This window comes from Hyperolius riggenbachi, chromosome 4 (genome assembly GCF_040937935.1).
Source record: "Hyperolius riggenbachi isolate aHypRig1 chromosome 4, aHypRig1.pri, whole genome shotgun sequence".
NCBI classification, from domain to species: domain Eukaryota; kingdom Metazoa; phylum Chordata; class Amphibia; order Anura; family Hyperoliidae; genus Hyperolius; species Hyperolius riggenbachi.
In genome coordinates this window covers 328,177,287-328,192,869 of record NC_090649.1, presented here as the reverse complement: position 1 = coordinate 328,192,869, position 15,583 = coordinate 328,177,287, and the positions used below count along the sequence as shown (strand labels likewise).

Below are 15,583 nucleotides of genomic sequence, written 5' to 3'. Positions count from 1 at the left end.
AATTATGGAGGCATGTATTATTTTAAAACTATAATGGCTGAAAACTGAGAAATAATGAATTTTTCCATTTTTTTCTTATTCTTCCTGTTAAAATGCGTTTACAGTAAAGTGGCTCTTAGCAAAATGTACCCCCCAAAGAAAGCCTAATTGGTGGCGGAAAAAACAAGATATAGATCAGTTCATTGTGATAAGTAGTGATAAAGTTATAGGCTAATGAATGGGAGGTGAACATTTCTCTCGTGAAAACCACGGAACCTGAATGGGTTAAAGTGTAACTGTCGGGCATAAAATCAAAAATCAATTCTTTATTTTTATCTGGTAAACAAGTAATAAGGATGCTAATCAGGCAATCCAAAAGTTAAAATCACTATTACTTTTCTTGTTTATAAATGATCATTCCCCAGTTTACATGACTCTTATTTGGTACGTTGCCACACAAAGGAAGTTGCGGGGCATGCTGGGTTGTCTTTTCTTGCTGTTTTATTTCTTTATTTTTTATTATCTACAGAAGCAAAAAAGGACAACCCAGCATTAACTTTTGGATTGCCTGATTAGCATCCTTATTACTTGTTTACCAGATAAAAATAAAGAATAGATTTTTGATTTTATGCCGGACAGTTACACTTTAAATAAACACTATACAAAGGTGTTGGCCGGTTTCCTTACTCGTTTGCAAGTGACAAGCCGCCTACTGGGCCAGTTAACCATTTCAGCCCGCAGGGATTTTTCACCTTATGCATCAGAGCAATTTTCACTTCCCATTCATTCGCTAATAACTTTATCACTACTTATCACAATTTATTGATCTATAGCTTGTTTTTTTCCGCCACTAATTAGGCTTTCTTTAGGTGGTACATTTTGCTAAGAATTATTTTTTTGGCCATTATAGCTTTAAAATAATCTACGCTACCATAATTAAAACCTATGTATTTTATTTGCCCGTTTGTCTCAGTTATGACACCATTTAAATGTTGTCCCTCTCCCAATGTATGGCGCCAATATTTTATTTGGAAATAAAGGTGCATTTTTTCCGTTTTGCGTTCATTACTATTTACAAGCTTATAATTTAAAAAAATGTTCGTAGTATACCCCCTTCAAATGCATACTGTATTTAAAAAGTTCAGACCCTTAGGTAACTGTCTTTTATTTTATTTTTTTTTAAATTGTAATTTTTTTGTTTCCATTAGTTTTATTTGGGTAATATTTTGGTGTGGGAAATAAACAGGTAATTTTTAATGTTGTTATAAGTGTAAATTGTAATGTAAAAAATATGTAGATGTAGTTTTACTATTTGGCCACAAGATGGCCACCTTCAGTTTTTTTCCCTCCTTGTGCTTCTCGCTAAGCGGAAGCACAAGGGGGATGCGGAAATTTTGACGCGCAGAAAGACTGAAGCTTCTTGTATGAGCGCTTCGGTTTTTCTGCGGGGGACATGGATTGGTGATCGGGAACCATATTCCCATTCACTGATCCCAGGGCTACCAGGGGACACCACGGGGGCACGGCCGCGATCGCACGGGAGCGCGCCGAAGCGTGGCACCGCAGCAGAGCAGCCGCCCGGACGTGAGCTTCACGTCTGGGCGGCAGAAATGGTTCAAGTGCGGGGATCACATCCATTAAAGCCACTGGACCCGCCGGGGCACAGGGCAATTCAGTGGAGCGGCTGTTACTAAGGAGCGCAAGTAAGTTAGCAGCACACGCTACGCTGCACTACCGTGAGTAGCGTGCGCATAACTCTCGCTCCTCTCATTAAGCTATGCTGCTTCAGCAGCACAGCTTAAAGGAATACTATCGATATCCAAGTATTCTAAAATGACGATGTACAAATAATGTCTAAGTAGCTGTGTAAACATTTTCCTACTTTTCATGTTAAATATCAGAGGCAAAAACTGTAATTTATTGAGGGTAGGATTTAGCTATATTGGGACAAATCAATTGCAGAAGGGGTGTCTGCTTCAATGCACAGCCAGAGTTGCATATCAGACTACAGAAAGCAAACATCAAACATATCAAACTCTGAAAGCAAAAACAGTATGATAAGCTGTGACAATTAGTTACATTTCCTCTGCTCTCTTCAGACAAGTCAGTCAGAAACACAGGACACAGGAGCTGCAGCTCTTGGGAGCTCTCTTCTCTGTCACACATAGAGTTAACTGATCAAGTGTGAGGGGAATTTCCCCTCTCCTCATGGCTCAGTCAGCTGTCAGTTTTGGCGTCAGTAAAGTTTGAATGTATTTTGCTAACAGTAAACAAAGAAGTTGCTACTAAAATGTATACACCAGTACTTAGCAGCACTTCCCAAACAATTCCTGTGTCAATTGAAAAAAATATGTGAATCGATAGTATTCCTTTAATGAATCAACTCATCAGATTGCATTTTACTCTGGGAGAAATGTACATTTGTATGTATGTATTTTACATTTTTTTCTAAAATTGTGATAATTGTCCTTTATTATTTCCTCGATAAACTTTTACTCATTGCATAATCGTGCCCCTTACATACAGTTTATAGGGCTTTCCTCAAGCCAAATTTGTTTTGTTTGTTTTAATACCCTACTTCCCTATAAACTAAACAAGCGTCGCCCACAGCTCCTCCAGCGCCTAGGCATTCTGAGTCCCATGTAGCAAGTGCTCATGGGACCTCAGTCTGGGGAAAAGGAGGTTTTTCCCGAAGGAGGAGGCGTTACCAAACAGAGATTTCAGAGTTAAGGGACAGAGAGGGGGAGAGGAGTGGAGTTTTCACAGGCTGAGGGGTGGAGATACAGAGCAGCTTGCCTGTGTAAGGATGACAATCAGAATATGGCTGCTCTCATTGTATCACAGGAAGAAATAATCATATACTGTTGAAGCTGTTAGCAGCTAGATTTACTGTGTATATCTAAACTTTAGATATATAGACAAGTTACTTGTTCTAGTTAGTTTTTCATCTGGGATAAACTTTAATGTGAAATGTGTCAATCCAAATTGCAACTTTTTCAGAAAATCTATTTGTTAGTTTTCTGGGAACCCTCACTTTATCTGTACTGCCAACTGGGGCTTTGTGAATTTTATTTCGTCGTTTAAAATAAAGATTTAGAAAGTTTTTAAAAGGTGCTAGTTGCCTATGACCCATTTGGATTTATTGCTTTGCATGTTAAATGCTGGTATCGCATACTGTATATTCTCTCTACTTCATCATGTTGCATGCAACGTGCTTATTGGGTCCATCAATACATAGCATACACTTACACTGCTCTCCAAATCATTATGCAAATTGTATTTAAGTGTCATAAAGATTAAATATTTTGTTTTTCAATGAAACTCATGGATGGTACTGTATCTCATCTGTTGAGCCTCTGATCACCTCTGATAACGATCACCTCTGATAATTAGTTTGCAAGGTGAGCACAATTAAAAGAAAAACTACTAAAAAAAAAGTGTGTTCCACATTATAAAGCAGACCACCATTTTTAAGCAATATGATAAGAAAAATGATCTCTCTAGTGCTGCAAAGTGTGAAATAGTTAAATGCCTTGGACAAGGTATGAAAACCTTTATATTTCACGAAAACTTAAGCATGAACATCGTACTGTTAAAAGATTTCTGGCTGACTCGCAGCACACACGGACTTGTGCAGCTAAAAAAAACATGCAGGATCCTCCAGAGGATTGCAGTCATGCAGAAACCTTCTATTCATTTAGCCTCCCCTAACCAATGCTCTCAAGCAAAAATGGCTGCAGTGGGTCCAGAACTGCAAGAAGAAGAATTTTCTTCTTGTTTACTGATGAGTGCCATGCAACTCTGGATGGTCAAGATGGATGGAGTGGTGGATGGTTGTTGGACGGCTACCTTGTCACAGCATGGCTGGGATATCAGCAAGAAGGTGGCAGAGCCATGGTTTGGGTCGAAATCATGGGAAGAGAGCTGATCCGCCCCTAAAGGTGTGAAAATTACTTCTGAAAAGTGTGTGGAGTTTTTGACCGTCCACTTTCTTCCATGGTACTTTAAGGAGAACCGTGCTTTCGGTGACAAAATCATCTTTATGCATGACAATGCACCAGCTCATGCTGCAAGGAATACCTCTGCATCATAGGCTGCTATCAACATAAAAGAAGAGAAACTCCTAGTGTGGCTCTCGTCCTCACCTCCATAGTGTGAACCTTTGGAGCATTCTGAAACAAAAGATATATGAGGGTGGGAGGCAGTTTACATCTAAACAGCAGCTCTGAGAGGCTATTCTGACATCCTGCAAATAAATTCAAACAGAAACTCTCAAAAAACTCACAAGTTCAATGGATGCAAGAATTCTGAAGCTGTTATCTAATAAGGGGTCTTAAGTTAACATAACTTGACTTGTAAAGATATTTTTGATTATAGTAAATATGACCTCCTAATGCTGCAAATTCAACAGATGACTATTTTCGGATATTTGCAGCCTATAAAATGTTTTAAAACTCTGTTGTGTGTAATATTTTAAGTTTTTTCTTTTGTTGTTTTTTTGTTGTTGTTTTTTTTTTTTTTAAACATCCCATTATAATGAGGAGGTTTGTTCAGTAACATTTGAATTATGCTCTAATGGTTGATGACTAAAAGATGATGCTGACTGCCACTTGCATCCACTATTTAGGGAAAACAGAAAAATATAATTTGCATAATAATTTGGAACATGGTGCAGAGTCCCTCAGAAGAAGGAAAAATCCATCACTAACTAATGTTCTGAATCCTCGCAAAAAGAGGACACAGGGAGTCAATCAGAGTAACTCTTTAGAGTGTACCTGAAATGAAAAAAAGGGCGACAAATGGGTACTGCGAGGGTTCCCCATCCCCCTTGCCTCCATCAATTCAGTGCTTAAACCCTCGGAATCCCATTGACAAGGGTGAGCTTTGCATGCGGCCATGCCCCTATCCAAGAACAAGCCTCCTGTCTGTGCAGTAGCATAGAGCCACTCAGGCTTGGTGTTTTGTGCTGCAGTGCAGCTGTGCTCATTCACAGACAGGAGCATGGCTGTGAATATCCAGAGATCCTGACATCCAGCGGTGGCCTCGAGGAGAATGTGGGAAGGCTCTGGAGGATCCAGAAGCTTCTCTTTACGGTGGTAAGTATCTAACTTTTTCTCCTTAGGATCTCACAGGTTTACTTTAAAGGAAACCAGAGACCAATGAGGTCTCAGGTTTTATACTTACTTGGGGCTTATTTCAGCCCCTATGAGGATTCTCTGTCCCTCGCGGTCTGCCTGGGCCACTCCTGTCTCCCGCTGGATTGCCCGGTACTGTGGCCGAGTTGCGCTTTGTTGCCCATGCCTGGCCACGCACGCTCACCTATTGTGTTCCCATGTCCGGGAGCATTCTGCACAGCTGGGCCGCGCGTGCGTCACACAACGCAAGTCAAACAGTATACCGGGCCGTCCAGCGGGAGACAGGAGCAGCCTGGGGAGACGGCGAGGGACCGAGCGGTCTCAAGAGGGCTGGAGGAAGTCTCAGGTAAGTATAAAACCTCTTTGATTTCAGGTACACTTTAACTTACTAGACGTGTGCTGGGAGTTAATGTGTGCAAGCAAAAAGGCATAGCATTAGATCATTGCAATGTTATACAGTAAAAGAAGATCCACCTTCACTTGGGAAGACTTCACTTGTTCTCCTTGATGAATACATGTCAGAGGAAAATCTTGAGCTGCGTGTTCTAGACAGAGAAGTCTTGTGCAAGCGACAAAAGTTCTGCACTATTTTCACAAAATAGTTTCTGAATTTTACACCAATGAAAGCGTAAATTACTGGATTCAGGCAGCAGTGTAAAAAAGCTAGGAATTTTGTTATATGTAATGCATACTCTGCGTTTTCTGTATCTGTGCAATTCCCGTTCTTGTCTCCTAAAGTGAAAGCTTTTTTCAAAAGCATTAAGTTGTGTGGGACCTGGCATAACAGGAACACAACCACTACGATGACAATAACAAGGATAGCCTTGTGTCTTTGAGAATTTTTTGCCTGCAGCAATGTTATAATTATACATGTGTAACAAAATACCATGACAAGAAAAGGAATTAAAAATCCAACACTGACCTCCACAAATAAAACAGCAACTTTCATTTGAATTGCTGATTTTTCTGGGTACTTTGCTGCACAAACATAAGGGGAAAGTTCATTTTGTTCATTTTGTTTATAAGCTTCGGTATATACATATGTGATGCTGGAGAGGCAGGCAGCTGCAATCCATATAGACAAGCAGAGCAATCCTTTGTAAGCCAGTGCAATGCTCCTGAGCCTAAATGACTTTGTAACCTGAACAATGGCCACATATCTGTCAATGCCCACACATGCCAACAGCAGCATGCTGCAATTGTAATTAATTGCATAGATGCCTCTTACCAATTTGCACATAAAATCTCTGAAAATCCACTCACTTTTATGATAGTATACGGCCCAGAAAGGAAGAGTAAATGTAAACAGAATGTCAGCAATAGCCATGTTCAGAAGAAATACATCTGTCATAGTCCTACTTTTCTTGTAGCAGCTGAAAGTTATAACTACCATTATGTTACCCACCAGCCCAAACACAAATATGAATGAAAATGCAGGAGGTCCAAATGCTTTCAAAAATCCTCTAACACTGTCCATACGGCAAAATGTTTGGTCGTCTTCTGTAGGATAGTAGTCATCATACATGTATGTAGTCACGTTCATCATATTTCAGAGCCCAAGTTAACCCCAGCCTGCAATTTAAACAAAAGATAATTTATAGTGTGACATGTCAAATTTTTAAAGATTTTGAGATGCTTAGAGCTCATTCATACTAAACTTGCATCCATGTCAGGGCCAGGCAGAGGCGAGAGAGGCTCCAGCTTTGGAGCGCAGTGTAGGAGGGGGTGCACAACTCACTCAGCTATCATTCCCCTATTGTGTTTGAAGCAGAGAGAAATAAGAGAAGGGGATACATGGCAGTGACTGCAAGCCAGATAACTATAGATTAAGGTGTTGGGGGCCCTGGGTCACCTCTTAGTCTAATAGCAATCAGTGTGTGACGGCTGGGGTGCTAGGAATGGAGGGGCACACTTTGGTGTCTCAGCCTTGGGTGCTGGAGGACCTTGTTCCAGCTCTGATCCATGTAGATATTTTGTTTCAATGCACTCTGGTGTCTTTTGTATTGTTCTTTTGAAGGGTTTGGCTTGAGTTGTAAAAGACAGGTCAGTGTACCAAAATAAAGGATGCAGCAATTTTTCTTAACACCTTGGTGTAACGATTGGTGTCAGCACGCAGAGAGAATCTGATTATTGGTGATCTGCAGTATCACCAAGAATGCAGATATATACCTGATTATTGATGATCTGCAGAATCACCGATAATACAGATATATTGCTAACCTCTGGACACCTATAGGTATGTGAGTGTTTGGTGTAACAGTAGTACTTTGAGTAATGCACCTGCTGAGCAAGTGATCATAGGCAGTAAAGGAATACTGCTGTTGAGGGCACAGGAACCTTCCAACAGCCTGAGACTCTCCAAGGGGTGGAGTCAGGCTGGAGATAGGAAGGACCAGAGAGTGAGTGACACCTGAAGGTGGATGTCACTATCTGATCTGGAGATTATCTCTTAAGAGGAGAGATAGCTCTCGAGGTCGGGCACGCCTGGTCGGCAACACACGGACAGATTAAGTACAAAGACAGAAGGCTGATTCGGTATCCTAGGCAAGCAGGGTCTGGCAACGGAATATCAGATATGCGAGGTACCGAATCAGAGATCAAAGAGATAGCCAGGAAAGCAGTAAGTCATAACAGATATCAACAATGCCTAGTCTGGGTGTGAGGTCCTTGGTCTCTACACCCTGGAACTAGTCTGATGAATAACAGATAGATAACACAAGTTCCCTAGTCTGGGTGTGAGGTCCGTGGTCTCTACACCCTGGAACTAGTCTGAAGTATAACAGATAGATAACACAAGTTCCCTAGTCTGGGTGTGAGGCCCGTGGTCTCTACACCCTGGAACTAGTCTAAGCATAAACAGAATAACAGTACAAGTAATCTGGCTCAGTGTGAATTCCCATGTCCTCCTGGTTCAAACACACTGTTGGATCTGACTAAGGTCTGAGTGCTTCCACGTAGTGTTCGCAACGGCAGACAACTTGAGACTGACCAGCAGTAACTATATATGGAGTATAATTGATCAACCAATAGTAAGCTGCTCTGAAGTCAGCTGATCGGCGTGATCAGCTGATCTCTCCTTGCCCAGTATAAGAGTTCTGCCTCTCAGCGCACGTGCGCGTATTCCTAAGCCTGTGTGCACTAACAGACTCAGCCACACCAGACACACGCTGCCGCGTGCAGCCGCCTTACTGTTGTTACATGCGGCGGCTTTTCCGCGTTCTGCCCTGTTACCAGACGCACGCTTCCGCGTGCAAACCGCCACATTGGACGCGGAATCAGCCGCCTCCTTAGCAGCACACGCGGCGGCTTTTCCGCGTTCTCTCACACTTGGAATGAGAAATCTCCTATTTAATTTTTCGTATGAACAGTAATGTTCAGAGATTGATACTGCATGTCATTGGGCAGATTGTGATTTTCACAAGAATGGAGGTTGAATCCAGACAGATAGGCTAATTATACATCTAATGAGAAGTTGGGAAACAAGTTTCTATTGGTATGATAGATCATTATTGTAGTTCTGCTTTAAGCTCCCAGTTCCTATCTGAGTTAATGTAGCAATCGCCTCTAGATGCAGGGCAGTATTTCTACTTTTCAACACCCAAGGCCTGCTATCACCAGAATGCAACCCCCCCTCCCCCCCCCTCTTACAAAACACATCTAAATGAAGCTTGTACATGTGTTTGATTATAGCCCATGGCAGGTTGTGTCGACTGTGTTTTTCTCCTACATCCCCAAGAATGTTACGTTAACTGACCCCCTCACAAAACTGGCCTAACTATGACTGTAGTAGGGATAAGATTTTGAGCTCCTGTAATGCAATACAATAACATTTCTATAGCGCTTTTCTCCCATAGGACTCAAAGCGCTTAGGCTCTCTCAGATTCAGTAGTTGGTAGTAGGATGAAGTATTTACACAACAAAAGTTATATTTCTGCAAATGCCAAACTGAACAGGTGGGTTTTCAGTCTGGATTTAAACACGTCCAGGGATGGAGCTGTCCTGATCTGTTGAGGTAAGGAGTTTGAAAACGTAGAGGCAGCATGACAGAAGGCTCTGGGACCAAAAGTTTCCAAGTGGACTCTGAGTATGACTAGATTATTAGAACCTGTGGATCTGAGAATGCGGGGATTGCTACGCAGCTGCAACATTTCTTTCATGTATCCAGGGCCCAGATTATTCAGGGATTTAAATGTCAGTAGGCTGATCTTGAATATGAGCCTCCATTCTATAGGTATCCAGTGAAGGAAGTGCAGGACTGGCGTTATGTGGCAGTGACGGGTTGATTGGTGAGCAGTCTGGCAGCAGTATTCTGTATCAGCTGTAGGCGGTATAAGACCTTTTTTGGAAGGCCAGTGTAGAGAGATAGGTGGGGACATGACTATGTACTCTGTAAAGTGCTTCAGTAGATGTAAGTGCTATTAAAATACATTATAAGAATATGGTAGGATATTAGACCATGGCTATGGTAGGATTAGATTGTAAACTCGCCTCAGGATAGTCAGTGACATGACTATGTACTCTGTAAAGATCTGCAGACGATGTCAGTGCTATATAAATACATAATAGTAATTTGGCAGGGCATTAAACTATGACTATGGTAGCATAAGATTGTAAGCTCCTCTGAGGATAGTCAGTGATGTGTATGTCCTCTGTAAAGTACTGCAGAAGATGTCAACGTCCATGTCCAACATTTTGCTAGGCAAGCCTACTTAGACTGCCGTTAAGTTCATGTACATTTGGCTCCAACCATGACTACACCCACATTCTGCTCTGTGGCCACACCCATTTTTTGGCTGGAGTGCCCAAAAGTGCCCCGGATCTCATAGGATCATAGCAACACCCCTGACTGTTATGTTAGCTTTAGTTATATTACAAGTATATGCCATCTGTAAAAGTCTATTTGCAGACCATAATCATTCTGCCTTTACAGCACCCCACCAACATCCCACACACAGTACAAAAAACAATGTCTGCACGTCTTTCCCCTAAACATTGTCTTGCCCCCTGTGAGGAAGTTTCAGAGTGTAGCAATGCGGAGCAGCCTGTCACTGCCCTCAGCCTCACACATGCCTGACATTCCTGACACTGCCTGCAGAGTCCGTGCTACACTACGGGCCTGAGCCCACTGCTGCGTTTTTAAAAACGTATTGCAATGCATGCATTTTTTAAGCCTTTTACAATGTGCTTGAACGCATTTTAACGCATTCAAAGGCGTTATAACGTGTTCAAACGCATTCAAATGCTTTAAAAACGCATTTCAAAATGCTTTAAAAACGCGTATGGTTTTATGCGTTTTTATAAACGCAGCAGTGGGCTCAGGCCCTAACTGAGAAGGAAAGACTGCAGTATAATTGGCTACAAGTGCACAGTGTAAATTCACAGATGGTGTTACAGATTTGCAGACACACTCCGGTCTCAAATATCATCCCAGCCTCTATTCTCCCTCTCTACTGGGTAGAGCTAGCAGTGCAGAGGCTCTTTCATAAGCAGCTCCATATTAACATGATGCCAAGGAAGGAGTGGGGGGGGGGGGGGGAGATTTAAAAAAAAAAGTCCAGGCTAGACGTGACCTCCCTGCTCGCTCCCCATTTGCTGAAATCTCACCCTGCTCTAGAGCAATGGGCTGGAAAAAGTGCAGACAGTCCACCATAATCGCTGCCTGCTCCCAGTGTACCGCCAGGACCTTTAATCCCCTACCGCCACATTTATAACAAGTGAGTCATGTGCAACCAGACCCAGCTGTCCAGCCTGCCCGCTGCTAGCATATTATCTGTAAACCTACACAGGCGAGGTGCGGATGGACTGGGTCTGGCGGCCTTTAGCAGAGTGTGTGTACTGGGTATTGGCAGGAGAAAGGGGAGGAGGGTGCAGGGCAGTGTGCCAGCAACATGAATAGCGCAGTCAGATGCTTTGATGTTGTTTACTCCCTCTCTGCACTGCAAACACTTAACTGCCCCTCAGCCACCCTAAACAATGCTGACATGGCACCCTAGGCCATGGCCTAGGTGGTCTTGCCAGAAATCCAGCCTTGTCTAGATGAAGACCAGTCTTATCTTCCTTGTGGCATCCTGGTTATTATTATTATTATTTAGCATTTTTATAGCACAGACATCTTCCTCAAGTCTGTACAGAATATATTGTCTTTTCACTTAAAGGGGAACTGAAGTAAGAGGTATACGGAGGCTGCCATATTTATTTCCTTTTAATCAACACCAGTTGCCTGGCAGCCCTGCTGGTCTATTTCTCTGCAGTAATATCTGAATAACACCAGAAACAAGCATGCAGCTAGTCTAGTCAGATCTGACTTTAAAGTCTAAAACACCTGATCTGCTGCATGCTTGTTCAGGGGCTATGGCTAATAGTATTAGAGGCAGAGGATCAGCAGGACAGTCAGGCAACTGGTATTGCTTACAAGGAAATAAACATGGCAGCCTCCATATACCTCTTTCTTCAGTTCCCCTTTAACCGTCCCTCAGAAGGGCTTACAGTCTATTCCCTACCATAGTCATATGTCTATGTATGTATTGTGTAGTGTATGTATCATAGTCTAGGGCCAATTTTGGGGGAAGCCAATTAACTTATCTGTATGTTTTTGGGATGTTGGAGGAAACCGTAGACACGGGGAGAAAATTCAAACTCCTTGCAGATAGTGCCCTGGGTGGGATTCGAATCGGGGAGTCATTTGTCTCACAGCTTTACTGAGTAAATAGACTTCTGCTTTCCAAGCCTCTAGTCACTTATTACTTCAGACCACTGCCACTGATCCTGGATTCCCAAACTCAGTGGTTGCTACAACTACTTTTTAGTTATTTATGGTGACGCACATTGCTGGTGACCCTTTTTTAAGTTCTCAAGATTTTTTTCCAGTCCCAATAACAACCGATTTTTCAAATGGAGGGCCTGACTACTATGGCAGTGAATAACCAGTTCTTTTTTCCTTGGTGTTTGAATTTATTCTCAAAATCATTAAAGTGAAATTAAAAAATTAAATCATTAAGTGAAATTAAAAATACAAGATTTCAGAAATAAAATCTATTTTCTAAATTTTAATGATAAATAGCAGCCTTTTTTCAGCTGCATGATGACAAATATAAATTATTTTACATTTATTGGGGGAACCCCTCCCTTCCTTTCGTATTGCCGGGACAGAATCCGGCAAACTGATGGAGTAGGTGGTGTCCAGCAAAGGAGGAATTGCTAATGGCTGCCACCTGTATAACCCTAGTTATGAAAAGAGAAGGGTGAAAAGCATGCACTGAAATGCTCATAGGCTTGAAGGAGTGTTTATTTATCTTTGTATGTGTCAGAGTGGTGCAACTAATTATTTTGATTTAAAAAAATGTTTGGTTTGGGTCCGCTTTAAGCTAGTCACAGAGACCATCTCACCTGTGCCAGAGTTTATTGCGCTCAAGTTGCTAGTGTCCGCCAAAACTCCAAGTTGCAGAGTCACGTAAACTGATGACTGTCCTCAAGTGGAAGACTGCAAAACATACAAGAATGTGAGGATTACTCAACAATGATGCACTACATTTGTTTTTGTTTTTTTAAGTCAGTCAATTAGACATTTTAGCCTACTTATTTTGTTTTTTTGCTGCCTATTAAAGGCAATAAATGACTTTGAAAAATAAATGTCTTCATTAGCTTTTGAACTGAGGTGGCATAGCATGTTTTTTTCATCTATAGCGCATGTATTCCTGCTGTATGTGAAATATAATTTAGTAGGAATAATTCTGTCATCTTATTGCTTATAAATTGCTTTAACCAAGTTTTTTTTTGTTTTGTTTTTTTAAGTGCAGCCAATAAGTGCAGAATTTCTTCTGGGCAGAAAAGAATATGGAGCTGTCTATAGAACTCAGAAAGGTCCACACACTAAAAGACGTTTGTAGCAACTAGTAACATAGATATGATACAGTTACATTCCATCACTAGACTTACTTTTTTATTATATAAAAAAACCAAGAGGACGAGCAATGAATTCATGGATAAACATGCTCATATCGAATCTTTCAATATACATTGATACACTACTACAACCCTTATCTTAAAAATTCAATACTCATGACACAATTTAAGGAGATTAACTTGGCATTTGGATTATGTATGACCCTCCCTTGATGTGGCCTCTTTTTTTACAGACACGTTAATTATGACTTTGGCCAAGAGGTAATTAATCAGTTATTGCAACATTAAGACTGAAGATGGTTTTTACTGACCCGCTTTAAATTCAATTTAACTCATAATGTTTTTCATCATGATCAGAATTGTTTATATGACTATAGGTTATAGTTTTGTGCCCAATTACACAATCTCACTATAAGATGCTTTGAACTCATTCCACCAGGCCAAGACAGTAAATAGATGACTTGATTTTTATTTGGAAGATAAATAAGAAATAAAACTCTGATTATACTTGTTTTTTAAAGAGTACCTGAAGGGAGAAAAGTGCCCCTAGGGGGTACTTACCTCAAGAGGTGGAAGCCTCTGGATTCTAAAGTGGCTTCCTTTGTCTTTCTCTGCAGTCCCGTTTCAGTGCTGGTACCTCTGAAAGTCAAGCAACAAATGCTCGTCGTTGTCTCCTGCAGGCGCAGTAGTTATCAGGCTCCAGGACAATAATAATCCAGTGGCATGTCACGCAGGCACGACTAAGCACTTGGGCTCTAAATAGCCTAGCCTTATCAGGTCTGCTCTACTGCGCAGGTGTGAGCCATCTGCGCTTGTACAGTAGAGTGGACCCTATCGGGCTCACCTATTTATGCTGCTAGTGCGTCTGTGCAAGACACATAACTGGATTGTTATTGTTGTGGACTGTTTGGAGGTCCCACTGCTGGATCACACTGGCTAAGAAGGAGGAATCATTGGATTGGCAGATCTTGAGAGTAAACTTATACCTCAAAGACACTTTTAATAACGGGCTACAGTGCATTTACAGGAGAACTAGAACCATTTAGAAATATGAAACAGCTAGCAGAGTACCACCTAAAACATCTCCAGCACTATAGAGTCTATCCAATTACCAAGAGGAATCTTCGAATGCAATAGTTCCCACTGGTTTTATGAGGGAGAATATCTATAATTTTTCCTCAACAGTAAGTAAGGAGCCTTTTAAATATAAAGACTTTATCACATTCTCAACTTCATGTTTTATATATCATTTAATTCTCCTGCAGCCTATAGGCCACACCACCCAGTAAAAAAGACAAATTTGGGCAAACACCATCGGACCATCATAAAATGATTTTAACTCCAAAATGTCTAAAGACACTTTGAAAAGGTCCACATTTTAGACCCTCTTTCTACCAATGAAGGCCTCAATCAGCTCAAAAGACTAAGGGCTTGATTCACAAAGCAGTGCTAACTGTTAGCACGCTTGTGAAAAGCCTAAAGTCAGTTTGGTCGCGCCAACTAGCGCTCACGCGCAAACGTTGCATTGCGGTGCGACGACCTTATAGGCGCATCGGGTGCGCCGTTTTCATCGCAACGCGATGCAAAGTTTTGCGTGCACTGCGCTGTGGGGGACTTTGAGCGCATTCTAAATTTCACTGGTGCATGCTAAGTACTTAGCACCCTAGTTAGCATGCCCAAAGCCTTTAGGCTTGCTAACTGGGTTAGCACTGCATAGTGAATCAAGCCCCTAAAAACATAAAAACCTTCTGGATTTTTAGACTGAGTACATTACTACTAGAATGCCTTAATTAAGTACTTGAAATTGTTGCTTTATGAATATTTTATTTATTTATTATTCTTTAGTATATCCTAAATCTTTTGTGATTTTATTTTGTATTTATTCTATATTTTATTGTTGCTATTAATATCATTTTACTGTGACTGCTACTATTGCTGTACATGGCAGTCATGCATGACCCCGGCGCACATGCGCAACTAGTGTACAGGGATGGCATGTATGGAGGCAGCGGTAAGGAGGACCCAGCTGTTCTGATCAGCAGTAGGAGGCTGGTGTCCCTGCCTACTGCTGCCATTGAAAATGAGGGTGCTGCCAGGAGAAGAGGATGGGAGAAGGCATGCTGGAGATGATCGCGGAAGATGCAAGACCCAGAGCCAGTGGGAGAAGATTGCAGTGGCAAGAGCAGGTAAATTGTGGCAAAAGCTTCCCTGTGCACTCTGCACTCTTGTTCTGTGTCTTTGGAATATTAAGACGCACCAACATTTCACCCCAACTTTGGGGGAGAAAAAGTACGTCTTGTATTCCGAAAAATCCGGTAACTTTATTTGATGTTTTGATACTTCAGTTAATGTTTTACTTCCTCTTAACAGCACTATCTCCTTACCCCTTTTTTATGGTGTTATACTGTAATTATTGGAGCGACAAAGCCTTGCTTGTCACTCCTTTATGGTTTTTGCATGGTGTTTTGTTAGTATTATTATTTTTAGAAATATCAGAATTATGATTATTAATTACTAACATACAGGACATAGTGGAATCAAGCCCTTAGAGTTCCCTTCTTTACTAA

General features: G+C 41.5%; 1 protein-coding gene across 3 annotated transcripts in view; it reads right to left on the bottom strand.

Annotated features, from left to right (window-relative positions):
• Nucleotides 1-5,565: 5,565 nt before the first annotated feature.
• Nucleotides 5,566-15,583, bottom strand: part of CCR6 (C-C motif chemokine receptor 6) — a 46,582-nt gene continuing 36,564 nt past the window's right edge. For all 3 annotated transcript variants that reach the window (XM_068231761.1, XM_068231760.1, XM_068231762.1), the window contains 2 exons: nt 12,501-12,594; nt 5,566-6,686 (listed from right to left, as the gene is read on the bottom strand). In XM_068231761.1, coding sequence (XP_068087862.1) covers nt 5,566-6,660 — 1,095 coding nt within the window. In that variant the 5' untranslated portion in view covers nt 6,661-6,686; nt 12,501-12,594. The remainder of the gene's footprint in view (nt 6,687-12,500; nt 12,595-15,583) is intronic.